This window comes from Dama dama, chromosome 5 (genome assembly GCF_033118175.1).
Source record: "Dama dama isolate Ldn47 chromosome 5, ASM3311817v1, whole genome shotgun sequence".
Lineage (NCBI taxonomy): Eukaryota > Metazoa > Chordata > Mammalia > Artiodactyla > Cervidae > Dama > Dama dama.
In genome coordinates, this window is record NC_083685.1 from 84,893,269 (window position 1) to 84,921,231 (window position 27,963).

The 27,963-nt window shown below is 57.5% G+C and overlaps 3 protein-coding genes across 3 annotated transcripts; 1 reads left to right on the top strand and 2 right to left on the bottom strand.

The window, feature by feature from the left end:
- Nucleotides 1-871: 871 nt before the first annotated feature.
- On the bottom strand, nt 872-3,431 carry C5H17orf50 (chromosome 5 C17orf50 homolog). The gene is made up of 3 exons (XM_061140733.1): nt 3,419-3,431; nt 1,162-1,483; nt 872-1,067 (listed from the first exon to the last, which is right to left on the bottom strand). The coding sequence occupies exons 1-3, from the start codon at nt 3,429-3,431 to the stop codon at nt 872-874; spliced, it is 531 nt and encodes a 176-aa protein (XP_060996716.1).
- Nucleotides 3,432-7,751: 4,320 nt separating this feature from the next.
- Nucleotides 7,752-14,835, top strand: GAS2L2 (growth arrest specific 2 like 2). Its single transcript, XM_061140977.1, has 6 exons — nt 7,752-8,136; nt 9,497-9,738; nt 10,561-10,668; nt 11,768-11,864; nt 12,472-12,724; nt 13,287-14,835. The coding sequence occupies exons 1-6, from the start codon at nt 7,752-7,754 to the stop codon at nt 14,812-14,814; spliced, it is 2,613 nt and encodes an 870-aa protein (XP_060996960.1). The 3' UTR covers nt 14,815-14,835.
- A 1,103-nt stretch (nt 14,836-15,938) lies between these two features.
- RASL10B (RAS like family 10 member B) lies at nt 15,939-27,619 on the bottom strand. The gene is made up of 4 exons (XM_061142769.1): nt 27,385-27,619; nt 23,970-24,333; nt 18,975-19,099; nt 15,939-18,395 (listed from the first exon to the last, which is right to left on the bottom strand). Exons 2-4 carry the CDS (start codon nt 24,183-24,185, stop codon nt 18,125-18,127), a joined length of 612 nt encoding a protein of 203 aa, XP_060998752.1. The 5' UTR covers nt 24,186-24,333; nt 27,385-27,619; the 3' UTR covers nt 15,939-18,124.
- Between the last annotated feature and the right edge of the window lie 344 nt (nt 27,620-27,963).

The window sequence follows — 27,963 nt, forward strand, 5'->3', positions numbered from 1 at the left end:
CCCCGTTGTCCTGGCCACACACGAAGCATTCCAGGAGCTCCCACTGGCCGGCCAAGAATAGCTGGGATTCCTGGAGAAGGATCCAGCTCCCCAGCTTCCCTGTCTTCAGTCTCAGCAGGCTTCTGGGCTAACTCTCTAGTCTGCACACTCCACACCTGCCAGGGCCTCGTGGGCACACACACTGACCGCGGGAGGGGAGGAAGATCCGGCCAGTCTCAGCCCTCAGCTCCCAGGGGGCATTCCTGGCGCGGAGCCTGCCTTTTTTCTTCTCGTCGCGCGGTGGGGAGAATGGCCTTTGACTGCCCTTGGCTGCAAAGGCTTGGTTCCGCCCGGAGCTGCTGGGAGGAGGCTCTCCGCCTGCCCTTTTCCCTCCGGCTTGAACCCGGGGGAAGGGCGAGGAGGGTTGCTCTTTATCACGCTCACCGGGGCCTTCGCCCCTCCTCTAGGCACTCACACTTGGACCAGAGGCTTTATTGGAGGATTTGAGGGGAGGAGCAAGTTTCCCAGAGGGGTTGTTTACTTTAGGTGATGCCTCTGCCCACCGGGCCAGCAGGAACCTGAAATATCCAAGAGACAAGTGGGAGGGCTGTGGGCAGGGGACGGGAGTCAGGTGGGCGATGGGCACCGCGTGCTGGCCGGGGAGGCGCTGTTGCAGGAACGGACCTCCAGGTGATGATGTTGGGCTGCGCACTCATGACAGGTGGGGCCGCCCCATGGGGGATGCGCCTGCTGGTCTGCTCCGAGAGGGGGGCGCCCCGGAAGGGCGGCTCTCCGGCACGTGATCGACGTGGGGGAAGAGAGGGGAGGGTTGCGGGCAGTTGGGGTGGAGGCAAGGATGGAGGGCTATAGAGGCTGGGAGTGGTGGTGGTGCTCAGGGGCCGCCGGGAGCAGGCCGCGTCCTCCCCAGATCCGGGTGCTCCAGAACGCAATGGGCCACGTAGCTCGGCGAGCTATGCAAGTTCCCGCACTTCTTGCAGAAAAGGATCTCGCAGCGCGCGCAGCCCCCGCCGCGCGGCCGCCGCCGCCGCGTCTCCAGCACGCACGGTTCCTCGGGAGGGCTCCGCTTCCTGCGGGCGGGGACCGGGGCGCTCAGGGCACCGCACCGCGCGCTCGCGCCGGGCGCCTAGGGCATCCCACCCCCGCCGCGGGGCGCGCCCTCACCTGTCGGCCGGCGCGGCCAGGACGCCGAGCAGCGCCAAGGGGCTGAACCAACCCCAGAAGCCGCTGTCCGCGCGCCGCAGCAGCGCCACCTGCTGGGTGCTGGACTCCTGGCGCAGCGGGTAATAGGACACCGAGCCCCGCTCTCGGCCCTCGCCGCCCTCCGCCTCCCCGCCGGCCTTGGCCTCGCCCGCGGCCGCGCTCTCCTCCGGCGGCCTCTCCTCGTCCTCCGACTCCGACTCCTCCTCCGCGGCTTCGGCCTCCGCCTCTGCCTCCCTGGCCCGGGGCTCCTCCAGCTCCTTCTTCCACAAGGGGGCCTTCACTCCTGCACGGGTGTGGGGAGTGGGGGGTGGAGATCAGTGAAGGGCCCTCCCTGGTGCCCTGACTGTGGCGCCTAACCCGATCCCCCCAAAAAAGGCAGGCGCCCGAAGGACGTGCATGATATGCGCGGGGCCAGCAAGATTCCAAGAGAGGGTTTCCGGAGTGTGCAGGGTTTTCTGGGCAAAGGAGAACCTGATTGCCTAGGTCCCTGAACGTCCCAGCTGAAGACGGTCTCAAGCTCCGTTTCCCCTTCTGTAAAATGGAGAGGAAACAGTGCCCATCTCAAGGGTGACTGAGAAGCAGGAATCAGGTGGAGTCAGTGTGAAGCGCCTGGCCCAGGGCTGGGACGCGGGGCGGAGGCCAGCAACAAGCAGGTGCAGTGAGGCTTGAGCCCGAGAATGCTGGTTCATCACCCTCTTCCTTCTAATTGGCCCCGGGGTGCGGACTGATGTCTGTGCAGCGGTCAGTAATCATGAAGTGCCCCGATTGGAATTTTAATAGGTGGTTATATTTTGTTTTCTGCATGCAGTGGGATTTCCTTCTTCAAAATGGGCCTTGCCTTAAGAAAGCCCAGCGCCACTTGCGGCAGGGTAGGCAAGCAGGAGAGCACACGCTGCCTCCGATGCGCAAAACAATCCAGGAAAGTGCCCCGTACGGGCGGACTAAATGGAAATTCACCCTTACCCCCATACACACACGCAGGGCAGACCAATGAGGAAAAGGCCTCTATTCGTCCTTCCAGGCTTGACCCCAACCTTGCCGGTTGCCGGTTTCACCCTGATGGCCCCTAGCTGATATTCAGGGCACAAACTCCACAATCCCAAGCAGCAGTCCTGGCAGGCAGGAAGTTCCTATGGCTGACCTGAAAGGAACCTACCAGGAGGTGTCCACCACTCATTCAGCAAACACAGGCTCAGCCCCACCGAGTGCCCTGCGGTCTGCTGGATGTGGGGAGCTAGACTTGCAAGGAAAAACAGGAGGAGGAGGGCAGGGAAGACACAGCTCTTGGGGTTTTCCCTAGAAAGGTCTAGAAAATTTTCCATTGATCCCTGCCCATCTTGTTTAAAGAGGTTGGAAACAAAGGGGAATGATAATAAAGTTAGTGTTCCAGCCCACATGTGCTGAGTACCAACTGCATGTCGTCACCTGGCTAACCACGTCTTCTGTCCTGCTGCTTCCCAACACTGTCTGGTAGGTGATGAGGTAGGTAAGAGAGGGGCCTTTGCATTTCAACCAAGACTTTTGGAAACTTTCCCCAAAAAAAGTTTTTTCAGAGATTCTACAAGTTCTTGGTATTGCTATAGGTGGAGAACCAAGCTCCACTGTATTTTTTTTTTTTCCCCCTGGCCAAGCTACATGGCTTGTGGGATCTTAGTTCCCAGATCAGGGATCAAACCTGTGCCCTAAGTGCAGAGTCCTAACCACTGGACTACCAGGCAATCCCCAGGTTCCACTGTACTTTTATTTAGGAAAACACATTAAGGAGACTTCTGGTTGTGAAAGGCCAGACCTAGGGCACAGCCAGGAAGGGGTGCTGGGGACATGTGGGAAGGATGAGGAATTGGAGAGGGAGGTTGGGGCTTTGGGGGCCGGGCTATGGAGTTTGAACTGTCCTTCAGCAGTTGGGGAGCCTCTGGACATTTTGACACAGGGATGTGCTCAGAGCATCCTTCAGGATGTTTTCTCTGACAGAAGGAGACGGACAGAGACCCACATAGGAGTCATTCCAGTGGTCCAGGCCAGAGAAGACAAAGATCTGAACAGCAGCAGATGAAGATGAGAGAGGAGATGTCAGGAATATTCAGAAAAGAGAGAGGAGAGGGCTTGTATATGGATAGGTAACTGAGAAAAGCCTGGACTTCTACTCTGGGGTTGCCATGGTGATAAGCTTGTTGGTCCACCCTGGGGTCAAGAGACCCCGTCCTCCAGCCCCACTCACCGTGTTTATCCATTCTCCCCAAAGTCGTGCTGCCCTCTTCCCCTGATCAGGCAGAGGAATGGGACAGAGTTCCCATAGAGCTTGGTCTGGTCTCTAGGGTCTCTGCTGGATTACAAGGGGGCGGGTCTAGAATCTCACCTGCCCATAGGATTCCACCCGCAGAATAACTGCCTTTTCTAGAGCTTCCATCCCAAACCCTACCTTCTCTCTTGGGAAGGTATTAAAGGGGACAGAGAGTAACTTTGGGGCTTTCCAAGTGGCACTAGTGGTAAAGAATCCACCTGCAATGCAGGAGATATAATGGGTTCGATCCCTGGGTCGGGAAGATCCCCTGGAGGAGGGCACAGCAACCCACTCCGGTATTCTTGCCTGGAGAATCCCATGGACAGAGGAGCCTGGCAGGCTACATACAGTCCATAGGGTCGCAAAGAGTCTGATATGACGGAAGCGACTTAGCATGCACACACAGGCACAGAGTGACTTTGGCCCCCAGTACACTGCGGTCAATTCCCAGCTCTACCACATAAATATAAAAGCTATCTGAGCGTTAGTGAATTATCTTTCTGACCCTCTGTCTCTTTTTCTGTGTGTCAGAGAGCAGTGCAGTACCAGACTTTACCTGGCCCACCGAAAAATGTAAAGCATTATGTCTGTTGGCATCACTATTTTCTCCCCTTCCCTTTCAGTTCAATCCCCATCCTTCCTCATCCCTGCTCCCCACCCCACCCACCTCCAGTTCATTGCCTTAGCTCCAAGGAGCAGAGGACACGGTGTCAAGTTATGGCAAACAGGGCTCAGGTAAGAGCCAGGTGTAGCTTCTGGATGTTCGGTATGTGTGTGAGAGCTGGGGCTCAGGAAAAGAATAAAATCGTAGAAACTTGGGGAAACTCCTTCGTTGCCTGGCCTGACAGTGGGGTGTTTTGCCAGAGTCAGTGGTATTCAGAGGGGCAGAGGATGCAAACCCAGGTCTGGAGAGCCTCCGTCTGATGTGATACAGTTGCTGGAGTCAAGGAGATCCCAGTGTGTTAGGGGAACATGACATAGTGCTCCATCCAGGTCTGAAGTGGGGGCATGGGTCTCTTCCTTCTGGCATCACCCAGTTTGGTGGAGGCAGTTTGGTGGGATGTGGAACAAAGAGGGCAGACAAGCCTCCAAGAATCTCGTGGGGGTAACACTGTGAAGAACTGTAAAGAATCTAAAATTTTATCCTACGTGCAAGCTAGCAAGTTAGCCTGCTGTGTTTTCCTGGGTGCTGCCAGAACACAGAAGACTCTTGGGTTAGAGATAAAACACCTCATTACTGATGATGCAGCAGCATCGGCATACCTGTTTCATCTTCTCTTGGCCCACTGTCCCATGGGTGCTAGGTAGTACCTGCATATGCAGTGTATGCAATGCATATTGCATTGTAAGAGGAACCCTGAGCTTAGGGAACCCTAATTTTTTTTATACCGGGTAGTAACCAAACCTGTTTTTTGCTCCAGAAAAAGACACTGTATCTTCCAATGTTTTTCACTATATAAACACCCTTGAAATACCTTTGCTTGTAAGACATGAAAAAAATAGGAAAGACCTGTGGAGTAGGGTCTCCTCTCCAAACCTGAATATCCTTACATTTACTAAAGGAGCTTATAGCCACCTTGGTTCTCTTTTTAAAATTTATTATTTATGGCTGCACTGGGTCTTCGTGGACTCCCGGCCTTTCTTTAGTTGCAGCGAGTGGGGGGCTACTCTTTTTAGCAGTGCAGGAGCTTCTCATTGCAGTGACTTCTCTTGTTGCAGAGCACAGGCTCTCGGAAGCACAGGCTTCGGTGGTTTGAGATACTGGCTGAGCTGCCTCGCAGCATGGAGGATCTTAGTTCACAGACCAGGGATTGAACTTATGTCCTCTGCATTGGCACTGGCAGAAAGATTCCCAACCACTGGACCGCCAGGGAAGCCCCTAGCCACTTTGGTTCTTGATTGGAAAGTTCAAAAACTTATTCTGTCTAATTTAAAGAGCAGTGAGGGCTCACAGAATGGCTGGAAGACTTGACAGGTTCTCTTTTTGGGGCTGGGCCCATCTTCCCTAACTTCAAGAAAACTCTACCCATGAATAATACCTAAACAAAAGAGGGTCCTATTAGCAAGAAAGGAAAAGAAACAGCTCCTCTGTCTTGCGGGTAACCAGCCTCTAGAATGGCTCCCAATGACCCTTGTCATCTGGTATTCACTCTGATGTAGCCCCATCCCATATGAAATAAGGCCAACCTGGGTCATTGGTAGGATGTTGTGGGAATTGACAGAGTGTGACTTTAAAGGCTGTGTAATAAAAGACCCTGTGGCTTCTGTCTTGCTCTGTCTCTCTGGAGAAAGCCCACTGCCATGCCATGAGGACACTCAGTCAAGCCCATGGAAAGGTCCATCCATATCCTGAGGAACTAAGGCCTCCTGCCAGCCTCGGTTTTCCTGTTTCCTCATCCATGAAATGGGTACAACAATCATTATCTTGATGCCTTTAGAAGGCAACTGAAAGAAAATTACTTTCCAAAAGGTAAAGCAAAGACCCTCCATAGAGACCCCATTTCCCCTCTTCCTCATATTCTACTTGTCATTGCTATGCCTGGGATATGCCAAGTATCCCCCTGCCTGGAGTTTTTTTGGGTGGTTTGTTTGTCACAGCACAAGGCTTCAGGATGTTAGTTCCCCAGGCAGGGATTGAACCCTGGGCCCCCGCAGAGAAAGTGTTGAGTTTTAACCACTGGACCACCAGGGAATTCCCCCGCCTGGAGTGTTTACCCTGGCTGTTCCTTCTGCCGGGGTACCCTTCCAGCAGACATCTGCAGGGCTTGCTTCCTCGATTCCCTCAGGTCCCTGCTCAGATATCACCATATCAGTGAAATCTTTCCTAGCCACCTTATAGAAAATCCCCCAGCTCCAACCCATCTCCGGTAGTCCTTCTGTTTTCTCCCTGGTATTTCTCACCATCCGACTCACTACAGATTCATATGTCTATCTAACACCCACCATCATGGAAGCAGCCTCCGTGAGGACGGGTCTTCATTTACAGCTACATGAAAAGTGAAAGTGTGAGTGGCTCAGTCTGACTCTTTGAAAAGACCCCACGGACTATAACCCACCAGGCTCCTCAGTCCATGGAATTCTCCAGACAAGAATACTGGAATACTGGAAGCCGTTCCCTTTTCCAGGGGCTCTTCCCGAGCCAGGGACCAAACCCAGGTCTCCTGCATTGCAGGCAGATTCTTTACCATTTGAGCCACAAGGGAAGCCCCTACAGCTACATCCTCACGCACTATAATAGCGCACGGCACACAGTAGGTCTGCGGGAAATATTTGTTGAATGCATGCATCCCTGTGGCCATGGAGGAGAAACTATGACTGACAGCCCGCTCTGGAGGAATCATGTGGGTAGAGTGGGGGATGGAACGGGTTCTCCAGAGAAGGCGGGGATCACGGCACACAGCCAGAGCTGCTGGGAGAATCAGTGAAGCTGGGATCCCTCAGTCCTGACAGTCGGAGACTTCCCACATCCACGAATCCTCTCTTCCTCACAACACCCCAGAAAGGGAGATATTATTATTCCTATTTTACAGTTGAGGCAAATAAAGGCACAGAGGAAACAGATAGTAAGTGACGATCACAGGGGGATTCAGGAAAGAGTCCTAGGCCAGACTCATGGCTCTGGACTCTATGGCTGCGTCTATTTCACCCCAAACGACAGTGCTCACTGAACTCCGAGGGGCACGGCACCCGCTGGCCCTGCTTCCCTCCTCCCATTTCCCTAAAGTCTCCACCGGTGTTGACCAAGTGAGCGATAAGCCAGCCCCAGCCTCTTCTTGGCTCCTAGGGCCCCAGAGCAGCCGATGCCAGGAAGGGTTAACAAGGAGTGTTTGTAGCAGCAGCTGGTCTCCAAGGAGAGGCAAGCAAAGTGGAGAGGCCGACAGACAGCCAGACTCCAGGTCGGCTGGTGGGGGTTGAGAGGCAGCTAGGTGGCCTGTCCAGCCCTGGGGGGAAGAGAGGAGTGTCTTCCCCTCCATCTGTCCTGGGAGCTGGCCACCTCTGAGCGGACTGGGCAGCTCGGGCGTGAGACCTCTGCAGGGCTAGCAAGTAGGAAAGTTCTGGCAGGGACTGAAGAATGCGGGGGGGTGGGGGCCCGGCCCGGCCCAGCCCACTGGCCACGGTGGTGGTGGCCAAAGGCAGAGGTGAGTAGCAGAGCCGTCCCAGGCTCTCAGAGGGTGGAGGGGACCCCTGAGTCAGGGGGAACCTGCCAAGACCCCACAGGTGGCAGGAGTGAAGACGCAGCTGCGGCACAGTGGAGGCGCCCGGCCCGGCCATGTCCCAGCCCCGGGCTGGCAGGAGGAGACCTGGGACCCCGGGGCCTCGGGTGCGCAGCATCCAGCCCTTTAAGTCCAGCGAGCAGTACCTGGAAGCCATGAAGGAGGACCTGGCTGAGTGGCTTCGGGAGCTGTACGGACTGGACATCAGCGCAGCCAACTTCCTGCAGGTGCTGGAGACAGGCATGGTGCTGTGCCAGCATGCCAACGCCATCACCGAGGCCGCCCTGGCCTTCCTGGCTGAGACACCTGTCCAAGCCCAAAGGCTCCCCCTGCCCCGGGCCGGGGTCTCCTGTAACGAGGCCGCCCAGCCTCGCACTTTCCAGGCCCGGGACAACATCTCCAACTTCATCCAGTGGTGTCGCAAGGAGATGGGCATCCAAGGTAATCCTCCTGGGTTCCCCCACCTCCCCCGCGAAGACCCTTCTCCTGCCAGGCATCCATCTCCTCTCTGAGGCTCAGGCTGCCTCAGGGTCAGGGGTCCTCCTTCCGGATTTGCCTTGGGCCAGCTCATTCCTTTTTATGCTTTCAGTTTCCCCATCTCGTAGTAAATCCCCAATAAGTCAATGCGTTGAATGAATGATTACGGCACCTGTCTCTTTGGGGTCACGGACAGGGCTGGGCAGTGAGTGCTGAAAAGACTGAGAACCAGAGCTAAAAGAAGTTGTGGCCCGAGAGAGACAGCTGAGAAGATGTGTAAATTACAGCCCAACTGAAAGAAACTCAAGTAGAGCTTCTGTGCTGGGGAGATGGGAGGAAGCAGCCACCCGATGAGGCCTAGAAAGACGCAATAGAGGATGGGGATTTGAGCTGAGTCTTCGGGAATAAAGTTTGGGGGGTAGGGAGTTCTAGGCAGAGGGGGCCCTGAGAAGGTGTGTGTTTGGGCTGCGGTGGAGTGGGGAGGAGGCAAGTAGAGGAGGCAAGTGGACCCCAGCCAGTCTTGCTGGGGCTTGCGGGACTCAGGCAGTGACATATTAGCCTCCCTCATCACCTTGGCTCTGAACCCAGTGGCAGGGATGAACCTGAACACTCACCAGGCCGGGGATGGGGCAGAGGAAGGGGTCAGGCCCCGCCCACCAGCTGGTGTCCAATACGGTATGGAGCAGGCTTGCAGCCATGATAAAGGCTAGTGTTTTATCGGGCACTTACCACAGGCCAGACATTGCCTGCAGACATATAGCTATCCCCAACACAACCCCATGAAACAGACTGCATTCCCATTTTACAAAAGTGGAGACTGAGGCTGGGACTAGCCCAGGGTCATACAGCTGGTGGGTGGGAGCATCAGGATTCCAAGCTGGCAGCCCGACTCCGGAGGCTGTACTCCACCCTGCCAGGTTATGCATGGGCTGGGGGTTGAGTCTGGGGTGCCTGGTGGTTACCGGAAGTGAGAGGCCTGGGTGCTTCTTCCTGCTGAACCCATCCTGCATATAGAGCAGAGAGAAGAGCAGGTAGAACTGGGTTTTTTCTCTTGGCTGCGTCCCCTCTTCCTGCCCCCACCTCTCCTATTAGGCGGCCACCTGCTCTGCACTCAGTACCCGCTCAATTCTGCCCTGACCCCTCCGAGGGGCTGGCCTGACGCCAAGATCCTGAGATGCTAACCCCCATCCCATCCATGCCTGCTTCTCCCATCCGGCCCCCGCCCGGATTTAGAGTGGCCCCAGGGCTCTCCCACGCGCTGCGATCTCTCCAGGGAGGTCCGCAGGGGGCTCAGGCTGCCTACCCTCCTCTCGCCCCGGGCCAGAGGTGCTGATGTTCGAGACGGAGGACCTCGTGTTGCGCAAGAACGTGAAGAACGTGGTGCTGTGCCTGCTGGAGCTGGGCCGCCGGGCCTGGCGCTTCGGCGTCGCGGCGCCCACCCTGGTGCGGCTGGAGGACGAGATCGAAGAGGAGCTGCGGCTGGAGCGGGCCCTGCCCCCGCCCGACCCCCCGCCGCCGGAGCCCCCTGCGCGCAGGCCCTGCCACTTCCGCGACCTGGACCGGCTGGTGAGGACTCGGACACGCCCCGGGCCCCGCCTCCCTCGCCCCGCCCCCAGCCAGCCACCCCCCAGCCGGCCACCCGCTTCTTGAGCTCCAGGCCCCACCCCGACACTCCCCCACCCGGTGGTTTTTGGTTAAGTCGTGTCCACTCGGAGCCACCACCCTCATCGTTTTCATTAGGAATCCAGCACCCTACACCTCTCTCGTTTAAACCCCGTGGGCCGGTGGTTACAAAGGCAGACGCCAGCACCCTCTCTGACGGCTTGGTTCAAGTCTTAGTCACGGCTCTGCGGCTGTGTGACCTCTGGGCAGATTATTTGCCCTCTCTGTGGCTCGGTTCCCTTTTCTGAACCGTGGGGATGTACCTTTCCCATGCCTACCTTCCATGACCACCGTGGGTCTTAGATGAGCCAGGGCACGTGAAGCACTCGGCCTGTGTGTCCGGCACAGTGGGTCCCGGGGTGGGAGTGAACTGGGAGCGTCTACCCACTTCCACCACCAAGGCCTCCAGCTCCGGGAGGTTTCTTCACCAGCCCAAGGTCTATAGTGCAGGGGAGGCAGTCAGATCCCAAGGTCCGCCTTAAACATCACACTCCACGGCCCCTGTCGGCTGACCCACAAGGGTGCTGAGCCCTAAGTCTCCACTGAAGGTCTAGTTCTCGCTGGGTCATTGAACGCCTTCTCTGCTTGCTTGGTCCTGACTCTGCAGAAGCCTTGGGGCTGGGGTCCGGGGGCAGGCGGGCGGCCCGCTGGGCTTGACCCGGAGTGCAAGGGGCGCTTGGTCCCTGGGCAGAGGGGAGGGCTGAGCGCAGGGCCCACTGCCCGCAGGTCCAGAGCCTGGTGAGCCGCTGCACGTGCCCGGTTCAGTTCTCCATGGTCAAGGTGTCGGAGGGGAAGTATCGCGTGGGAGATTCCAACACCCTTATCTTCATCCGGGTAAGTTTAGGGAGGAGGGGGTTGGAGGGTGCCCAGGGGGTCAGCAGGATCCAGCGTCCTGCGGTGGGACTTTACCTAGGCCTGAAGGTGAGGAAAGGAGATCACCATCCACCCCTAGTTATCCATCAGATAACTATCCACCAGTTTATCCATCCCTCTCTCCCTCTGCGAATTCCAGAAGATTCCTGGCAAAGTTGGCAAGCATGTCCCTCACTTCCATTAAGTCAGTTAGAAACAGCCCGCACCCCCATCTACCTCTGCCTCAGCCCAGTTCGGGGGGAGGGTCCTCAGGCAGAAGTGGGGGTGAAGGGTATGCTGACTTTTCCACCCAGAGGCTTGGTCACAGCAAGGGGCCTGGAACTCGCCCCCCAAGTCTGCGCTCCCTGTATGGCCCCGCCACGGGCCACCGCTCACATGCAGCTTCTGAGCACGGGGTTCTGATGCTAGTACAGGTCTGACCTGTGCCCCCCGCGAGCCCTGGGCCCATGCCTGGCCACCTCACCAGTAAGAGCCTGTGCCCGGGGGCGTGGCCAGCAGCTCAGGGGCGCGGCTAAGACTTCTCCCTGGGCCAGGCCGCCCCTGGGGGCAGAGCCAGCTCCCCAGCCCTCGCCCCACAGCCTGAGCCAAGAGCCCTGTGAAGTAGGTGGGGAAGGACTGCGGCGGCTTGTTTCCTCTGAGGAAGTGGAGGCCTGAAGAGACTACGTGACCGGGAGTGGAGTCAGGCCAGGACTCCCGCGAACTCTTTAAACACAACACCACAGCGCAAAGCCAGGGCCCCGTTTCTGATACAAACGGGTACAGGTGTGAACCCCTTCACAGTGAAGAGAGAGACAAGAGCCCGGGGCCAGACGACCCAGTGCTCGTGAGGTCCTGTGTCTCTCTGTGGGGCAGCCTGCCGTTTGTCAGCTTGGCCTCCACCCCTGACAACATGTGTGATTCGATGCCAGTCACAGAAGGGTCTCCGGCTGCAACCACACACACACACACACACACACGTGTGTGTGTACATGGATGCAAGCAAGGGCTGAAGACCTGCAGGCTGGTCCAGGGAGAGAGGACAAACTCACCCTGCCCTCCACCTCACCCTTGTCCCCTGCAGATCCTCCGGAACCACGTGATGGTGCGTGTGGGGGGCGGCTGGGACACACTTGGTCACTATCTGGACAAACATGACCCCTGCCGGTGCACGTCCCTCTGTGAGTCCCCTGAGAGCCCCTTCCCTGTGACTCTGGGTTGGGAAGCCAGAAGCAGAGGTGGGAGGTAGGTCTAATCTACAGGGGCAAGAGGTGTGCGAGGCGATGGAGAAAGATACGGTAGAAGCTGCTGGTGTGGGTGGCATCTAGGGGGAAACCCTGGCAGCCATAGTGTAGTACCAGTTTCCACCACACGATGGCGCCAAAGCCAAACACGCAGAATCAGCATTTGGTCACCGGTGCATGTCGGCTGGGTTCAGGTTTGGCTCTGATAGGGGCACCAAACATGACTTGGAAGGGCCTTTAGTCTTCTCTTAATCTCCATCAGCACCTCAAAACGTCCCACAGAAGCATGCAATCTAAGTAAAGGACGTGAACTTGCAATACAAATACAGCTTTAAACAAGTCCCCCAGCTGGGCCCTCCAACCAGATTTCATGCCCTAAACTCCTCCCCTGAGGAAATTCTGGTGTTATCACTGTCCCAGTGGGTCCCAGCGTCTCTAATGTGGGATTAAGGGTGAGGGGCAGCTGGGGGAAGGAACTGTGGACCCCACCCGCAGGAGTTTAACCCTTTCCTCCTCTCCTCTCTCTGGGGGGCTATGTTGGTAGCACACAAGACAGGCAGCTTCCTGCAGCCCCCTGCCCACCCTGCGCAGCATGAAGTGAGGGTGGAGGATGGGCCCTCGCAGCCCCAGCCTACGATGACCATCAGCCGCTCCCAGAGCCCACTGCCCCCCGTGGACTGGAAGACATATACCTCTTCAGGTCGAAAGCTGAGGCCCCCTGCTGCCTCCTCCCCCAGACCCCGCCATGAAGAGAGAGCCGGGCCAGGAGTCCTCAGAGAGACAGCACCATTGCTGAGGTACTGGGGCGGGACAGGGCAGGGCCCTTTCCTGATTTGGAGTCCACATCCCCAGAGGCCACCCCAACCCAAGATAAGGGGAGCAGGTCTCCCAGCAGTGCGCCATCCCAGCAGAACCTCAGGTGTTCAGAACCAAAAAAAAGCACCCAGTACCTTTAGGATCATCTAGTTACGTCATACATCGTCCCATTTCACACATGAGGAGGCTGAGGCCCATAAAGGGAAGAGACTTACCCAAGGCCTGTCTGTCCATTTCATGTACAGCAGAAATGAAGACCCTCTCCACCCAAGACTGCTGACCTATTGTCATGGGATCTGAAGCAACCTGGGGCCCAGACAAGGCTGCTTTCTATCTGCTCCACAAGGAATGGGGCGGGGGGAACAGGCTTAAACAGCATCTGCTCTAAGGAAGCATCTCTGGCAGTCATGGGGGAGAGGGAGTGTCTACTTCATTCAACATGAAGTCTGGCCCCCTGGGAGTTCTGGCAGGGGGAAGGCCATCCCTTCCCAGAGTCAGGGGACTGGATTACATGACCCTGCAGTTTATGATTCATCCTTTCAGGTGCCAGGAAAAGTTGTTCACACCATCTTGGAGGCAGCTGCCAGCTGGGGACAACCTGCCCGGCCCCCAGTCCTCACCCACTCCCAGGGGCCAAGACCCACCGTGTACTTGCTCAGGGAAGACGGAGGGGAGACATCCCCCTGAACCCGCCCGGGGGAGGACTCCCACATCTTCGGTTCATGAGAGGACAGACAGCCGGGGAATGCATGCCAGGACCCCCACCCCCCAGAGACTCCAAGCCCCCGAGGCCAACACCAAAGGGACGCCAGCAAGAGGACTGTCTCCCCTGCCGCGTTCTCCCAGCCCAGCCAAGCCCAGGGGCCCCAGGCAGCCGCCCTGCGGTGAGGCTGATGGTGCTTCCTCTCAGCTCAGGGGGCCATCCCCTGTCAAAGGGTCCACCAAGATCCCCATCCGGCTGCCCCCAGCTCGCCCCCCTACTCCGGGAAGAGGCTTTGCAGGAACTGCAAGTGGAGGTACCAGCACAGAACTGGAGAGAGGCCCCCTTCCACTAAGGGCCATCACTGGAGACCTGTCTGGGTCCAGACATGAGCACTGTTCTGTGGAAGAGGGGCAGGAGGACCTGAAGCTGGACGTCCAGGTGACAGTGGAGACTGGAGGGCCCCGGGGCCTGGGCCCACAGCACTGGGAGGGGAGGGGCACCCCCTTGCCATCAGGTGGAACCAAGGAACAAGGCATCCATCAGGGCCTTGAGGAGGAGCCTTCAACCAACACGAAGCTGCTAGGAGTGGCGGGTGCCCGCCCCCAGGGTGCTGGGTCTGCAGTCATTCCTCGCAGTGGCGTCTACGTGCCCAGTCTGGGGGGGTGGTGGCCTGACCCTGGCGGTCTTTATGACAAAGTCATCCAAGAGCTGATTCAGGGCCCCCCACCCCTCCTTAAAGTGGACCTGGGAGCCTGGAAGGCAGCCCCTCCAGGCTCCCCTACACCAGCTGTAACTGTAGGCCCAGGAAGCCTCAAAGGGAAACTGAGAGCCCAAGAAAGTGGGCTGAGGACAGCAGCAAGCCCAAGTGCCAAGGGCATCAGGACAGAGGTCCAAGGGGGACAGGCCTGCTCAGCCCCTACGGTGTCTGCCAGCCCGGAGCCCCTCACACCTTCACCTTCTGACCCCAGTTCTGAGAGGGCCCAGGCATGTCCAGGCAAGGGGAAGAGGACACTCCGGAAGCCCCAGAGAATCCCATCCATCTACAAGCTGAAGCTGAGGCCCAGGATCCGGCCCCGGAGAGATCACAGGCCTGAGAAGCGGCCTTCACGGATCCCCAAGCCGGTGACCTACCTCCGCCTGGGTCCAGTCAGGGCACCGCCCAAGGGCAGGCTGGTGAGAGCAGCACTGGGCAGCAAGGGAGTGGAGGCAACACTACTGGATGGAGCCTTGGCAGGGGAGGAGGAGGACAGAGAGGAGAGGAAAGAGCCAGCCATCCCACTAGAGAGTGACTCCCCGCCTTTGGAGGGCCAGGGGCCCTGGCGTCTCGATCCAGTCCCCCTCTCACCTGAGGAGGAGTCCTGGGTCTGAGAAGATGCTTTCCTCCCTGACCCCAAGGAGGGAAGTGAAAAGATGCCCATGCACTCCCAACTGCAGGAACAGAAGGGAAGTTCCCTCCCCTCAATACAGGGCCTTGGCCAGGAGAGGTTAGAAAGCAAATAGAGACTCAAATCTGCTCAGCTGAGCAGAAAGGCAATCCATGAGCCTCAACCCAACTCCAGGATGGTGGGGCTACCCTCTCCCAAAACAGCTCCCCCAATTCCTGCACCCTCTTCTCTGGCCAGGCCCACTTCCACAACTCTTATGTTATTAAACATGAGAGGGTCTGCCTGTGAACCCTCAGCTCTTGAGTCCACTCTATGACTGTGGTGATGCAGAAAGGTGTAGCAACATTTTCCCACTTGGGGGGCGGGGGGGGGGAGGGACAAGGACGAGAGAGCTAGGGGGTCAGAGACACTTCCCCTTTGGAGGGTCAGCCAACCTTGCCAGACAGCCCTTCTCTCCCAGAAGCAGCTGTTGCGTCAGCACCATGGACAGGGACAGGTTGCCCCATATAGGCTCCTGCGGGGCTTAGCGCTTGTGGTAAAGAACCCACCTGCCAACGCAGGAGACTGAGGGACCCAGCCTCAATCCCTGGGTCGGGAAGATCCCTTGGAGGAGGGAATGGCAACCCACTGCAGTATCCTTGCCTGGAGAATCCTACAGACAGAAGAACCTGGCAGGCTACGGTCCATAGGGTCACAGAGTCCAACATGACAGAAGCTACTTAGCACTTACCCTGGGGGTTGGGAGCGGAGATCATGGAGTCAAGAGCGAGGGCTGAGAGCATTCTTGGACACATCTACACCCCTGGAGTTAGCACCTCAGCCCTGAGTTCGAGGAAGACACAAAACCAGAAGCTGGGCCTGAGTCCACTTACGAAAGTTTTCCCAAGAAGGTGGCAGAGAGATGTTATCCCCTGGATGGTTTTGATCAGTTGGAGGGTTCTGAGGCAGGGTAGATGGAGAGAGATGAGTCCCAACTCTCCCTTTCCCTTTGTTCTCCTGGTTGACCCGGGCTTTAGGACTGAGGCCCCCTCATCACCTGGAGCTCAGAAGGCAGACCCCGTAGGGAGCCCCTCTGTCCCCACGGCAGGAACTGAGCCGACACCTCGGTACAGAAACGAGGGAAAACACTCCCTGATTTTTAATCTGACTTCCGATCACAGCGCAATGGGCGTCACACACACTTCCAGACCCTGTGGTGGGAAACCCTGGGGAGGGAGCGGGGCAGGGGGGAGGACAGAGACTCAGAATGGGAGCAGAAGGAATCAAAATCAAAGATCTGGGGTGTAGTGGGGGGTGGGAGGGTGGGTGAGGGGGGGCCGGCCAGGCGGTACATTCTAACGGCTCCAATGGGGGCCAGCCAGAGGCCTGGGTCCCTCACCCTCACTTCAGGCGCCCCAGAGCTGGGGGTAATGGCGACAGGGCAGGTGAGATGCTGCCCTCCCTCACCCATGCCCCTGGTGAGTCAGAGGGCAAGGATGTAGGGGAGAAAGGGGGCAGCCCCTCTTCTTTACCCTCCCGGCCACTCCAAGGTGTGGGGGAGAGGAGCCACCTCCTCTGCTTCAGAGGGAGGCTCAGAGAGGGTGGGTCACTTGCCCAAAGTCACGCAGCACAGCAGGGACCGGAACCCTGATATGGGACCGCCCAGGGCGAGGGCAGTCACGGTGGGGCTGCGTTAACCCAGCGAGCAGAGGGGGCATCACCTGGGGAAGTGGAAGAAAGAATCAACGCTTCCCTCTCACACTGGATCTGGATGGTAAGTTCACCACCCAGGACCCTCCAGACCCACCACCCAGACCCACTCCTCTCCATCACCACGCTGGGCTACCTGATCCACAGCTCGGCTAACTCGGGGCTGGCTTGTTCTGTCTGTCTCCTAACAAGGCACCTCGTTATCCTCCCACCAGAACAGGGCTGATGGCTCAGCCTCAAGACCTTGGCCCGGAGGCAGGGGGGCTCGCACCATTTCTCCCGCCCTCCAAGTCCCCCAGTAATCTCCTCAGGCCACTCCTAGTGTCTTCATTTCCTTTGTTATTTCTAAGTCGGTACAAAACTGACAGTGATCAGCTCTGGTGACGAGAGGTAGAAACTGGCCAGGCAGCTGGAGAAAATGGGGTGGAGTGGGTCAGGGGATAATGCCACCAGGTGTTGGGACAAGGGGGCATCAGATCCCAAGGGCCTCCGTCTGGGGGTAGAGATGCCGGCATTATCACCCCCAAGCATGGGAGCAAGGGGGTGCATAATTCTTTTTGTGGCTCTGCCCCTTCCCAGATTAATCAGGGTAGTCTGAGATTCAAGGCAGGCAGGGTCTGGGGCAGTCAGCTTGGGGTCAGATGGGGAAATAAACAAGAGTCTTCGCTGCAATAACCTGACTGCCCCCCCCCCCACCCCAACACCAGCCCCTCCCCCCACACCCCCCATCTGGCAGACCACCCAACCCAAAAGGGAACAGAGGGCTGGAAGCTGGCATCATGGAAATAAATCTATCATTTGGGGCATTCCCTCTCCACATTCTGTCAAGAAGAAAAAAAATAATTTTTAACCCAGGGGGTGAGTTGGCTTTAGGGTCAGGAAGAGGGTGAGGGGCACCCGGCAGGGACGGACCATCGTGTTAAGGCTGGAAGGTAGGTTGTTGTGTCTCTGGGGTGGGGGGGGGGGGCGCTGCTGGGCGGGGAGGTCTCCCTGGAAGGGGGAGAGCTCAGCCTTCTCCCCCTGACAGACCTTAGGACCTCAACCCTCGGACCCCGGTTGTGGTCCGTGGGTCACCCGCATCTCTCTGCCCTGTGCCGGCGATGCTGACGGTCAGAAGGCTGGCCTCACCAAGAAGCTGCCAGGATCCGCGACAAGGGGATGGACGAAACGAGAGCCCTGTGAACGAAGCTGGAAGGTGGAGAGGGTGGGGAACCAACAGACGCGTGGGCTGACGGACAGACAGACACCGGGAAAGAAGAGGCGGAGCGATGACAAGACACACACACACTCTCTGGAGAAGACGGGTGTGTGTGGGGGGTGGAGGGGTCCGGCCAAGGCAGCACCACCCCACCCCCACCCTGGGTGTCCCGCGCGTGCACCCCGATCCCGGAGGGCGCGGCGCCCCTGGGGCCGGGCCGGGAACCGCAGGAACTACAGCACTAGAGGCGGCCGTCCTAGGGCGGAGAGGCGCGGGAGTGAGGACCGGGCGGTGGCGGGGACGCTCCCTCTCCCCCCGGGGGAGGTGCGTGGCTGCGGGGGCGTCGCAGGGCCCACGCTCCGCCGTCGGAGTTCTCCGCCCGCGCGGCGCCCCGCGCCCCGCCGCGTCACATGACGGCGCAGCGGTTGCGGCGCAGCGCGCCCTGGAAGCGCAAGGCGGCGTGCACGTGCTTGCAGCGCGCGCAGCCCACGCTCTTGAGCAGTTCGCTGAAGAGCAGCAGAATGTGCCAGTTGTACTTGGCCGAGCACTCCACGTAGCCGCACTTCCAGGTCTTGCGCACCAGGTGGGACACATTCCAGCGCGGGATCACGCGTCCGCGCTGCAGGTCCCGCTTGTTGCCCACGATGATGATGGGCGTCTCGGAGGTGCCGATCACCCTGCGGGCCGAGGTGGGAAGCCCGCTCAGCACCCCACCATCTCGTGTCTCACAACCCCCGGACCTAAGGCAGGGTGGGCTGGGCCTGATCCCTGTTACTGCTACCATCCCTCTGTTCCAAGCACAGCGCTATGACTGGCATAAAAAAGGTAGGTTATTAATGTTCTCCCCGGGACTTCCCTGGTGGTCCAGAGGTTAAGACTCCCGCTCCCAATGCAGGGGGCAGGGATTCGATCCCTGGTGGGGGAACTTACATCCAGCATCCTGCAGAGCATTTGTAATAATAATGTTCTCCCCATTGTACAGAGGAGGAAACAGAGGCTGGCTTAGTTATGAAGCCCTGGAAGTCTCCTTCCTGGAACCTCTGATCTTAACTACTGCACTAGACTAGCCAGCCCATGGTAAGGGTCCCAAAAGGGGTTAATAGAAACAGGGACAGCAAAATGGCGTGTGTGCGTAACTATATGTGTGGGAACCAGAGGTACTTGACCTGCCCCCCTCCCTGCACGCTTTTCACAGGAAGTGGCCGGCACGGGGGCCATCCACTTAAGTGGCAGTGGAGTGTATCTCAGCCCCTCACCTCGTCTCTAGGATCTGCTGGCGGATGGTCTTGACGTACTCAAAGCTGTCAAAGCAGCAGATGTCGTAGACGAGGATGTAGGCGTGGACACTCCGGAGTCCCCTGCAGCAGGTGTCTGCCCATTCCTGCAACACCCCCAACCACACCAAGGTCAGAGCAGACACGAGGGCTCCCTGCGCCCCCTGCCACCTCCAGCGATATGCAGCACTCTCAGCGGCCACTGCACCCTAAGCCTCCTGTCTCCAGGAGGCCAGGCCCAGGCAGAATGTAAGTGCTCAGTGCTACACCTTCCCCACCTCCAGGCCAGGATAGGTCAGCTCACACTGTCTGACTTCCAGGGCCACTGTCTGTCCCGTGCAGACCTGGAGCTGAGTTCTGTCTGGTCCCATTTTGTGCCCCAATCGGTCCATCTAGTCCTTTGTTTGGTTAAATTTATGAGATGCCTCTAAGAGCCCAGCCTTGAGTTAGCTGTTGGACCTGTTGAAATCCTGTCTCCCTGGGCCTCAGGACAGATGCCTCCTCCTCCTCCAAGAACCTTTCCTGCACATAAGGGACTCTTCATCTCCTATATTCTTAGAACAGCTGCATGATACCTTGGTCAGAGCAACAGCTCTGTACCTTCTCAATCCCCAGGTCCCCCATTCTGTTGTGAGCTCCTGAGAGGACCAGAACCCAGCCTTCCTCATTTTTACATACCTCCTCCCCCTTCCCATCGGTGCCTCACACCTGTAGGCTCTTAGCGGGCTCTTGGATGGCAAGGCCTAGGCTGGAGAACTCTCCATGGTCCTGAACCCCACCTGGACCCAATTCCTGCCTGTAACGCTGCCCTTACATTGCTGCCTGAGGTGCCCCTTCTGCTTGCATCTCTCTGCCTTCAAGGTTGAGAAGCAGCAGCCCTGCGGAGAGAAAGGTTGAGACCGGATGCCTACTGGGGGCTGATTTAGACCAGGGCCCCAGGGCAGCTCCAGGGAGATGGAACTTCCTGAAACACCAGTGGCAAATTCTCCTGGAAAGGGCTGCAGCTCAAGTTGAACAGGCCCCTGGCAAAGCTGAGTGTACTAAAGGGAAGATTCCTTAAGAGATTAATTAGCCAATTAACCTGCCAGCAGATGAGAACTGCAAGGGCAGCAGAAGGCAGCTAATGTGTGGAAAGGAGGGGGCTTCTGGAAGCTTGGCGAGGCAGAGACCTCCCAGAACACGGAGGATGAGGGTTTTCTCTAGGAACCAGAGCCCAGGAAAAGACCACAGGGAGGTGCAGGCCTGTCTCTGGCACCAGCTTATGAGCTAAACTGGGGTAGGGACCGGGTTTGGAGGACTGCAGCAGGCTCTAACACTGCAGAGAAGGATGAAAAGGGGAGAGGCTTGGGCAATAGTGGGGGAGAGTTAAGTCTGACTCCAGACAAGTGCTTTCCAACTCAAAGGCTTAGAAGCTGCTGCAGTGGATTTCTCCAGGGGGATGATGTGGCATCTTTTGTTTGTGCTGAGTTTTAACTTTGGTGCGGGGGGTGGGGGTGGGGGGATGCTGAGGACAAATCTGAAACCACAGGAAACCAGGAACTGGCTTCTCAGGCCAGAATAGACTGTAGTCCACTGAATATGGGGACCTCTGGGGAGCTTGGGACCCCGCGTGTTCGCCGTTCCTCCTGCATCTCACTACAAGGAGTAGCAATCAGTAAGAAGTGGGAGGGGTGGGGAAACAGGCAGAGAGGGAACAGCTCTCTGCTGGGGAGAGGGAACAGCTGCCAGCCTTCGAGGGTGACAGTCCCACTGCTCCCCCCAACCTGTTCCCTCCTCAAGGGGGCCCTCCAGGCTGCCTCCCACCCATTCCTCTCTGGGGGTCCGAAGAAGCAGAGGAAGAAGGCTCCTGATTGGCTGGGTTGTCCCTTCACCCCTGATTGAAGGGAGCAAGCAAGAAAACTCAGCCTGCCTTCCCGCGAGCACCATGCAGCATTCCAGATGGTAAAGGGCCATCTTGGGGCTGTGTCAAGACAGAGAAGGAGCCATGGAAACTGAGTCCGGCTCCAAGGACACGGGAGCTGAGGGAGCCACCTGGGTGCCAGCCATGCATTTGCTGCTCACTCCTTTGGTGGGTCGCACACACCCTCTAACCTCCACTCCCTTCTCTGATAGGAGGAGAGGGATGGCAAAAGCAACAGCTGAGGCTCAGACCCTAGAAACGCTGCCCTCCTAGGCTGGTTCTCTTCTGGCATTGGGGAAGAATGTGTTCTTACTTTCAGACAGTAGCCACTGAGATTTCTACTATTTGTTCCTTGGGGCATGCCAGATCCTGTCTCAGCATTTCTTGGCACCATGTCCCTTTCTCGTATTCCAGGGGTGAAGTCTTGGACATCCTCAGAGAGTCCAAAACTCAGGGTCCACCAGGAAGAAAAAGGCCAATGATCCAACAGAAAGATGGGTGAAGGCATTGACAGTTTTCAGAAAAAGGAAAGCAAAGGCCCTTAAACATATGAAGAGATGCTCAACTTCGCTCATAATCAGAAATGTAAATAAAAAGTACACCGAGACTATCCTAGCTCATTTTTCAGACTATCAAAAATACAAAAATTTGACAATACATTCTGGTGGCTTTAGGGAAACAAGCGCTCATGTAACGTCTCTCAAAGGAGCACAAAATATGCACCTTTATATTAGGTTGGTCAAAAAGTTTGTTTTTTTGACCACAATACCTTAGGGTTAGGGTTATCTGTTTACTATAAGGGAAAACATGGACAAACTTTGGCTAACCCAACAGAAGGGGAGGGGGAACGTGGCACCTTTCAAACTCCAGCTGCATTTATTATTTGACCGAGCAATGCCATTCCTAGAAATTGATCCTACACACATACCTTCCTATGTACAACATGGGGGCTTCCCTGGTGGCTCAGATGGTAAAGAATCTGCCTGCAATGCAGGAGACCTGGGTTCTATCCTTGGATCAGGAAGATCCCCTGGAGAAGGAAATGGCAACCCACTCCAGTATTCTTGCCCGCAGAATTTCATGGACCGAGGGGCCTGGTGGGCTACAGTCTGCAGCATTGCAAAGAGTCGGACACAACTGAGTGACTAACACATACATGTACAACATGACTATTACAAGCCTAGTCACTGTGGCATTGTTTTGAAGCAACAATTTGGAAACAGCCCACCTGTCCAGCAAGAAGGGATTCCACATATATTTCTCCAATGGAATACAGTGAGGCCATGAAAAAAAGAATGAAGAAGAAAAAACCACTACAATATTGTAAAGGAATTAGCCTCCAATTAAAATAAATTAATAAAAAAATAACAACACACAACATGAAAAAGTACAGCTAAAAACACTAAGACAGTGAAAATAAATACTTAAATTTTTTTTAATTAAAAAAAAAAAGAATGAAGAAGAGATCTCTAAAGTACAGATGTGGAAAGACCTCCAGGTTAATGCAAGATGCGGAGTGGAATAAGAATACGTTTTCTTATTTGCATAAAGAAATCCTGGAAGTATGAATTAAAAAACCAGTGAGAATGGCTCTAGAGAGTGGAGCAAGAATCAGGGTGGGGAGGGCGGCAATGGGCTGAGATTTCTGAGTGTGCCTTTTTTTTTTTTAAACATAAAGTTTGGGCTTTTAAATTGGATCTTATCAATGCCGAAATTGAAATGAAATGAAAACACACAACAAAATGTGAAAAAATAAACCCGGCTCAATGCACAGGACCAGAGCAGAAGCTAAGCTTTCACTCAGGTTACTGTTAGCCTTCTTTGGAGGAGAACGAGAACATCTGACCTTGAACCCACTGCCCTGACCTCAGTGTTCCCCAGGGGTGAGGCGTGGACACCCCTGGACCTGGGAGAGATAGGTGTCCCTGAGGTTGGACCAAAGCCGTCCTGCCTGGAGTTGCTGAGACAATGCCAAGTATGAGCCCCACCCCACCCCAGCCCCATCCGAGAAATTACTGTATTTGCACAGTGACAACTGGCCAAGCTATAGCCCCTGACTTCAGGGCCTCCTCTATGTTTGTCTTTCCTGGAGAAACTCTGCATTCTGCTCAGGGGCTTTTTCAGTGAGCCAACCTGACCCCCTCTAAAGCCAGACCAAGAGAGAGGGAAGGAGGACCCAGGCCTGCAGGCGGGACCCTGTGAGCTGGGGCCCAGGGGCATCTGAATCCAACCCCAGCAGGAAAGGCTGCCCCGGGGGCCAGTTCTGAGGTCAGGGGACAGAGCATCACTTAAGAGAACAGGCCCTTGAGCAAGAGACCTGGTTGGGGTCTCCAGCCTCTGAGTACACACCTCTCCCAGTCCCAGCCTTTACTTCTGCCATTCCTTCTATAGATGATGTGGGTCTGAGGCCATGGGAGGCAGAGCCCAGAATATTAATAGGCGTCTGGTGCTCTATGTCTTTCTCCCCACTGCCCCTCACCTGCCCAGATCCCACCCAGTTGAGACATCACCTCCCGTGACCCCCACTCTGACACATGTGGTGGGATGGATGTCCCCATAAGAGTTGTCTTAGTTCCCTGCGTTCCCTCCAGTCATGACAGTCATCAATATAATTGCCTGTTTGTCTTCTCACCAGACTGAGTTCCTTGAGGGCAAAGTGCTCTCTGTTTTGAGCACCATTCCACCCCAGTGCCTACCACAGGGCCAGGCACACATTGAGAGTGAAAGGGTTAGTCACTCAGTCGTGTCCAACTCTTTGCGACTCCACTCTAGCCGGTCAGGTTCCTCCGTCCATGGAACTCTCCGGGCAAGAATAACTGGAGTGGGTTGCCATTCCCTCCTCCAGGGGATCTTCCCGACCCAGGGACAGAACCTGGGTCTTCTGCATTGCCGGCGGATTCTTACCACCTGAGCCACATTCCTCAAATATCTGTTGGATGAACCAGTGCACAAATGAATGGGATCCCGGCAAAGCTCTTAGCAGAGTGGCAGGTGGTGCAGCAGGGAGCTCTCCAAGCTGGCAGCAGGGTCAGCGCCCAGCCCCGCCTCCGCCCCGGCCCCGTACCAGGCCCCCCTACCTGCAGCGTGTTGACCGGGAAGGCGCTGATGGGCGGGAAGTCGAGGATCTGGAGGTCGTGCACGTGGCCGTTCATGACGACAGCAGGCAGGTAGAGGCGGCGGGCGGTGGTGGGCACGCAGACCTCGCTGAACTCGTTGTACAGGAACTGGCGCACGATGGCACTCTTGCCCACGCCTCGCGCCCCCAGCACGGCCACCCGGTAGGTGGAGACCATGCCTCCCGCCCGGCTCCGCCACCGCGTCCTCGCCGCTGCCTGGGGCTCCCCCGGGCTGCATATTCCAGGGGCTGGGGGCTCAGCCACCGTCAGGACCCATCACCGCTGCCCCCTGCTTGCCCAGGGCCCTCTGCGGACTCCACCTGGCCTGTGGGGATGAGAGGCAGGCTTTGGTGGGCTGGCTTCTCCTGGGACGGATATCCTGCACTTTTCCACCTTGGGGACCGTGCTGGAGCTGTTCCTGCCACTTGGGACGTCTCATCCTCCTTTTTCCAGAGCTCCTATCCCATCTATCCAGAACCTCTCCTTCCTCCCTTTTCCATTCTCTCTGCCCTCCATCCCATTAGTGGGAATCAGCTTTCTTGACTTGTGTTATGACCTGACTTTTGGCCAGTCCGACTCCCAAACCCCAGGCAAGGCTGCAGAGGGGAGTGGACAGAGCACTAGCCTTGTTTCAAGCCCCAGCTTTCCCGTGGAGCCCAGAATAAGACGACACCTTGCAGCCTCCTGGTCCTCAGTGGAGGTGCTCCTGGCATTTTCGTGGAGAGAGAATTCTTTACTGAGCAGGACATTTTAGGTGCCTGGCTGCCAGGAGGTACTTGCCAGCAGCAGCCTCTTGGGACTATGATGATCCAAAGTGTGTTCCCCACCACCTGCCACCTTCAACCCCTGCTGAGAACCCCTGGACTAGAGGATGGCTCTGGCTCTGGCGCATGACACGTGTTGAGCGGTTACTCTAGGTCAGCCCGTCCATGTGGTTATCTTTGCTGTTGTTGTTCAGTGGCTAAGTCATGGCCGACTCTGCAACCCCATGGACTGCAGCACGCCAGGCTTCCCTGTCCTCTACTGTCTCCTGGAATTTACTCAAATTCATGTCCATTGGGTCAGTGATGCTGTCTAACCATCTCATCCTCTGCCACCCCCTTCTCCTTTTGCCTTCAATCCTTCCCAGCATCCGGGTCTTTTCCAGTGTTATCCATAGTCAATACAATATTCCCAGGTGGTAGTTATTCCCACTTTGGAGAGAAGGCTCAGAGAGAGGAAGAAATGAGCCCGAGGCACACAGCTGGGAAAGGCTTTCTACAGTGTACTCCTTTCTACAATGTCGGAGTACTCCCAGCTTCCAAATTTAATGATTCTAGTTGGCGAAGGCCACAGGCCAAGGGCTGGGTCTGATTCCCTGGCAACCTTTGAGCTCAGCAGGCCTGGCACACAGCAGGTGCCCAGGAATGGGCTGCTATGGGGTGGAACCTTGACATGGCTTCATTAGCTCCTTGCTTGCTCAGTTTCCAGTGAGTTCAGTGTGGAAATAAATCCCAGCTCTGATGTTTCCTAGCTGCGGGTCAGGGGGCAGATGGCCTGTCCAATCTGAGCCATGTTCTGCACACATATAAAGTAGGGTCATGAGCCCCTACTTCTGAAATAATTCAAGTAAACCTCTTAGCCAGGTGCGTTCTCATCTGTGGAGGATGGTGACCAGGGAAGCAGGTACATGTGCCCGAGACTTCCTGTCTGCTAAACGGGTCTGGGACAGATGGGCGTGCGGGGCGCTGATAGGGCCACAGCCTCCAGCACGCGTGCACCTTTCTCTGTCGGTATGTGCCCTTTCCCGTGTGGGCAGCTCACAGCTGAACGTCCCTCAGCCTGGCCTGGCTCAGAGGACCCCATCCATTTGGCATGGATGTGCACACACAGCCGAGTAAACCACAGGCAGGATTTGGGGTGAGACCCACCAGCTTTGGACCCCCTGCTCTGCCCCTCACCTACAGTGTGATCTTGGGCAAGAAGCTTCACAGGGTGTTATGAGGTTGAGCATGCACGGTGCCTGCACTGAGGAGGTGGTCAGTAAACAGGGGCGAGGGGCCCTTCATTCATCAAAGGCTTTCCACGATCCCAGGGGGACCTCCTAGCCATCCCTGATGGGTCACTATGCACTGCTGCTCACATATGTGTAGTGTGTGTGTGCAATCCTGCCCCATTTTATTGCAGGTGAAAACAAACAAACAAAAATTCAGGAACGTGAAGACCGTGTAGCCCGTTGAGCTGTCAGTTAAGCCTAGGACCCTCATCTCTTTCCTGCCCCATGCAGTGCCATTTTCCCAAGAGCGTCTCTACTTCTGTGCGCTCCCAACGTGGGGAAGTCCCAGCCCCTCCTCCCCCTAAACGCCTCCAGGGCCCTGGGCCCCTCAGGCATCCCTGGACCCTGTCAGCTTGGCAGAGAGCCTCAGCTGGGTTAATTACATAACCAGCACACGCTGGGGAGGGGGGCATCTTAGGGGAAGAAGAGAGGGCAAAGGATGCAGAAGACTTCCGGTCTCCCCCTGGGTGTGGCAACTTAAGAGGTCTCTAGGCTGTACCCTACCTGCAGATTCTCCTGGACAACATACTCCCTTGCCCTGAAATCAACCCTTCCTGGGGGAAGAGCTGGGGAATAAAAGCGGGACCACAGTGCTGCAGCCAAGGAGCAGGGTGCAGCGAGCGGCCCCCGGGTTGGGGACAGCCTCCCGGAGCCCAGCAGGCCCGAGTGTGGTCCCGTCCCTGACTCAGAGGTGACCGTGGGCCCCCTCCTGCTTCCCAGGCAGGGGTCCTGGGTCTGAGTGTTTATTAATCCAACATCCCCAGCTGCGGGGGGTGGGGTGGTGGTGGAAGAGGACTGTCCAGAGAAGCAGGGCCCAGGCACCCCTCAGCCTCCCTCCCCAAGGCCTGTGCTCTGCGGTGAGTCTGCAGACGGCGCCCGGGGACAGACACTGGGGCCAAAGCCTGCTTCTGGTTCCCCTGCCAGGGGCCCGGACACCTGAGTCCCAGTCCCAAGCTGAGGGCGTGGGAGGGGGGCGGTTTGCAAGTCCAGTGGACCGAGGCACCACGTCGGCCCGCTGTTGGTCCCCGTCACATTCATGTGGGAGTGGGTGGGTGGGTGGGTGCGTGGGGGCGTCGGAGGATGCTGGGTTCCCTACGACCTGATTGGTAGGAGTGGAGGGGCGGGGGGAGGCCGGAGCCCTGCCGGCTCTCCGCCTCCAGCACCTTGCAGGCACCCCCCACCCCCCGCACCAGCGCTCACGTGGCCGCCCCGCGCAGCTTCCCAGCCAGCCTGCCGGCCCCCTCCTCCCTCCGCGTCCCTGGCCCCGTCGGCCCGGCCGGCCCCCCTCCACACCCCCACCGACCCAGCCCGGCCCTGGCCCGCCCGCCTCCCGCCGCTTACCCGGGGCCGTCCTAGCTGCCCCCAGCCCGGGCGAGCCGGCCGGCCGGCGGGGCCGCGCTCCCCCCGGGCTCCGGCGCTGCCCCCTGGCTGGCTCCCCAGCCCGGGGGGAGAAAGGTGTTGGCGCCCCCGGATGCCCAGTCCGGGCGGGCGCGGGGCGGGCGCGGGGCGGCGCGGGGCAGGTGCTGGCCGCCGAGGGGGTAGCAAACCTCCTCCGGCCCCGCTCTCCCTCCGGAGCGCGCCGCCCGCTCGCGCCGGGAGGAGGCGGCGGCGGCGGGCGCGGAGCGGGGGGCGGGGGGGCGTGCCCGGCCGGCCTTCCGCTGGGTCCCTGAGCCCGCCGTCTGCACTGGGGCGGCGCGGGACCAATTCTTCCATCCCGAGCCCCGACCTTCACCCCTTCTGACTCTCCCTGCGATGTGTTTAACTCCAACCTGGAGGGGCGGAAGAAAGGGACCGGAGAAGCCCTAAAGACTCTTGCTTCCTCTTGCTTCTCTCCATATCCCATCCCACCCCACCCCACCCTCCCACCCCCACCACGCACCCCAGGTTTAGGTCTGCTCTGACCCTTCCCCGTTCAGTTCT

Bases quoted from the DNA above. Each gene is read 5' to 3' on its own strand.
- C5H17orf50 (XM_061140733.1), bottom strand. The intron at 1,068-1,161 runs GTGAGGGCGCGC...CCCCGCCCGCAG, and splicing joins CTGGCCGCGCCGGCCGACAG to GAAGCGGAGCCCTCCCGAGG.
- GAS2L2 (XM_061140977.1), top strand. From the start codon at position 7,752: ATGTCCCAGCCCCGGGCTGGCAGGAGGAGACCTGGGACCCCGGGGCCT. The intron at 8,137-9,496 runs GTAATCCTCCTG...GCCCCGGGCCAG, and splicing joins CAAGGAGATGGGCATCCAAG to AGGTGCTGATGTTCGAGACG. The intron at 10,669-11,767 runs GTAAGTTTAGGG...TGTCCCCTGCAG, and splicing joins ACACCCTTATCTTCATCCGG to ATCCTCCGGAACCACGTGAT.
- RASL10B (XM_061142769.1), bottom strand. From the start codon at position 24,185: ATGGTCTCCACCTACCGGGTGGCCGTGCTGGGGGCGCGAGGCGTGGGC. The intron at 19,100-23,969 runs GTAGGGGGGCCT...GGGGTGTTGCAG, and splicing joins TCCCGGTCAACACGCTGCAG to GAATGGGCAGACACCTGCTG. The intron at 18,396-18,974 runs GTGAGGGGCTGA...CTCGGCCCGCAG, and splicing joins CAGCAGATCCTAGAGACGAG to GGTGATCGGCACCTCCGAGA.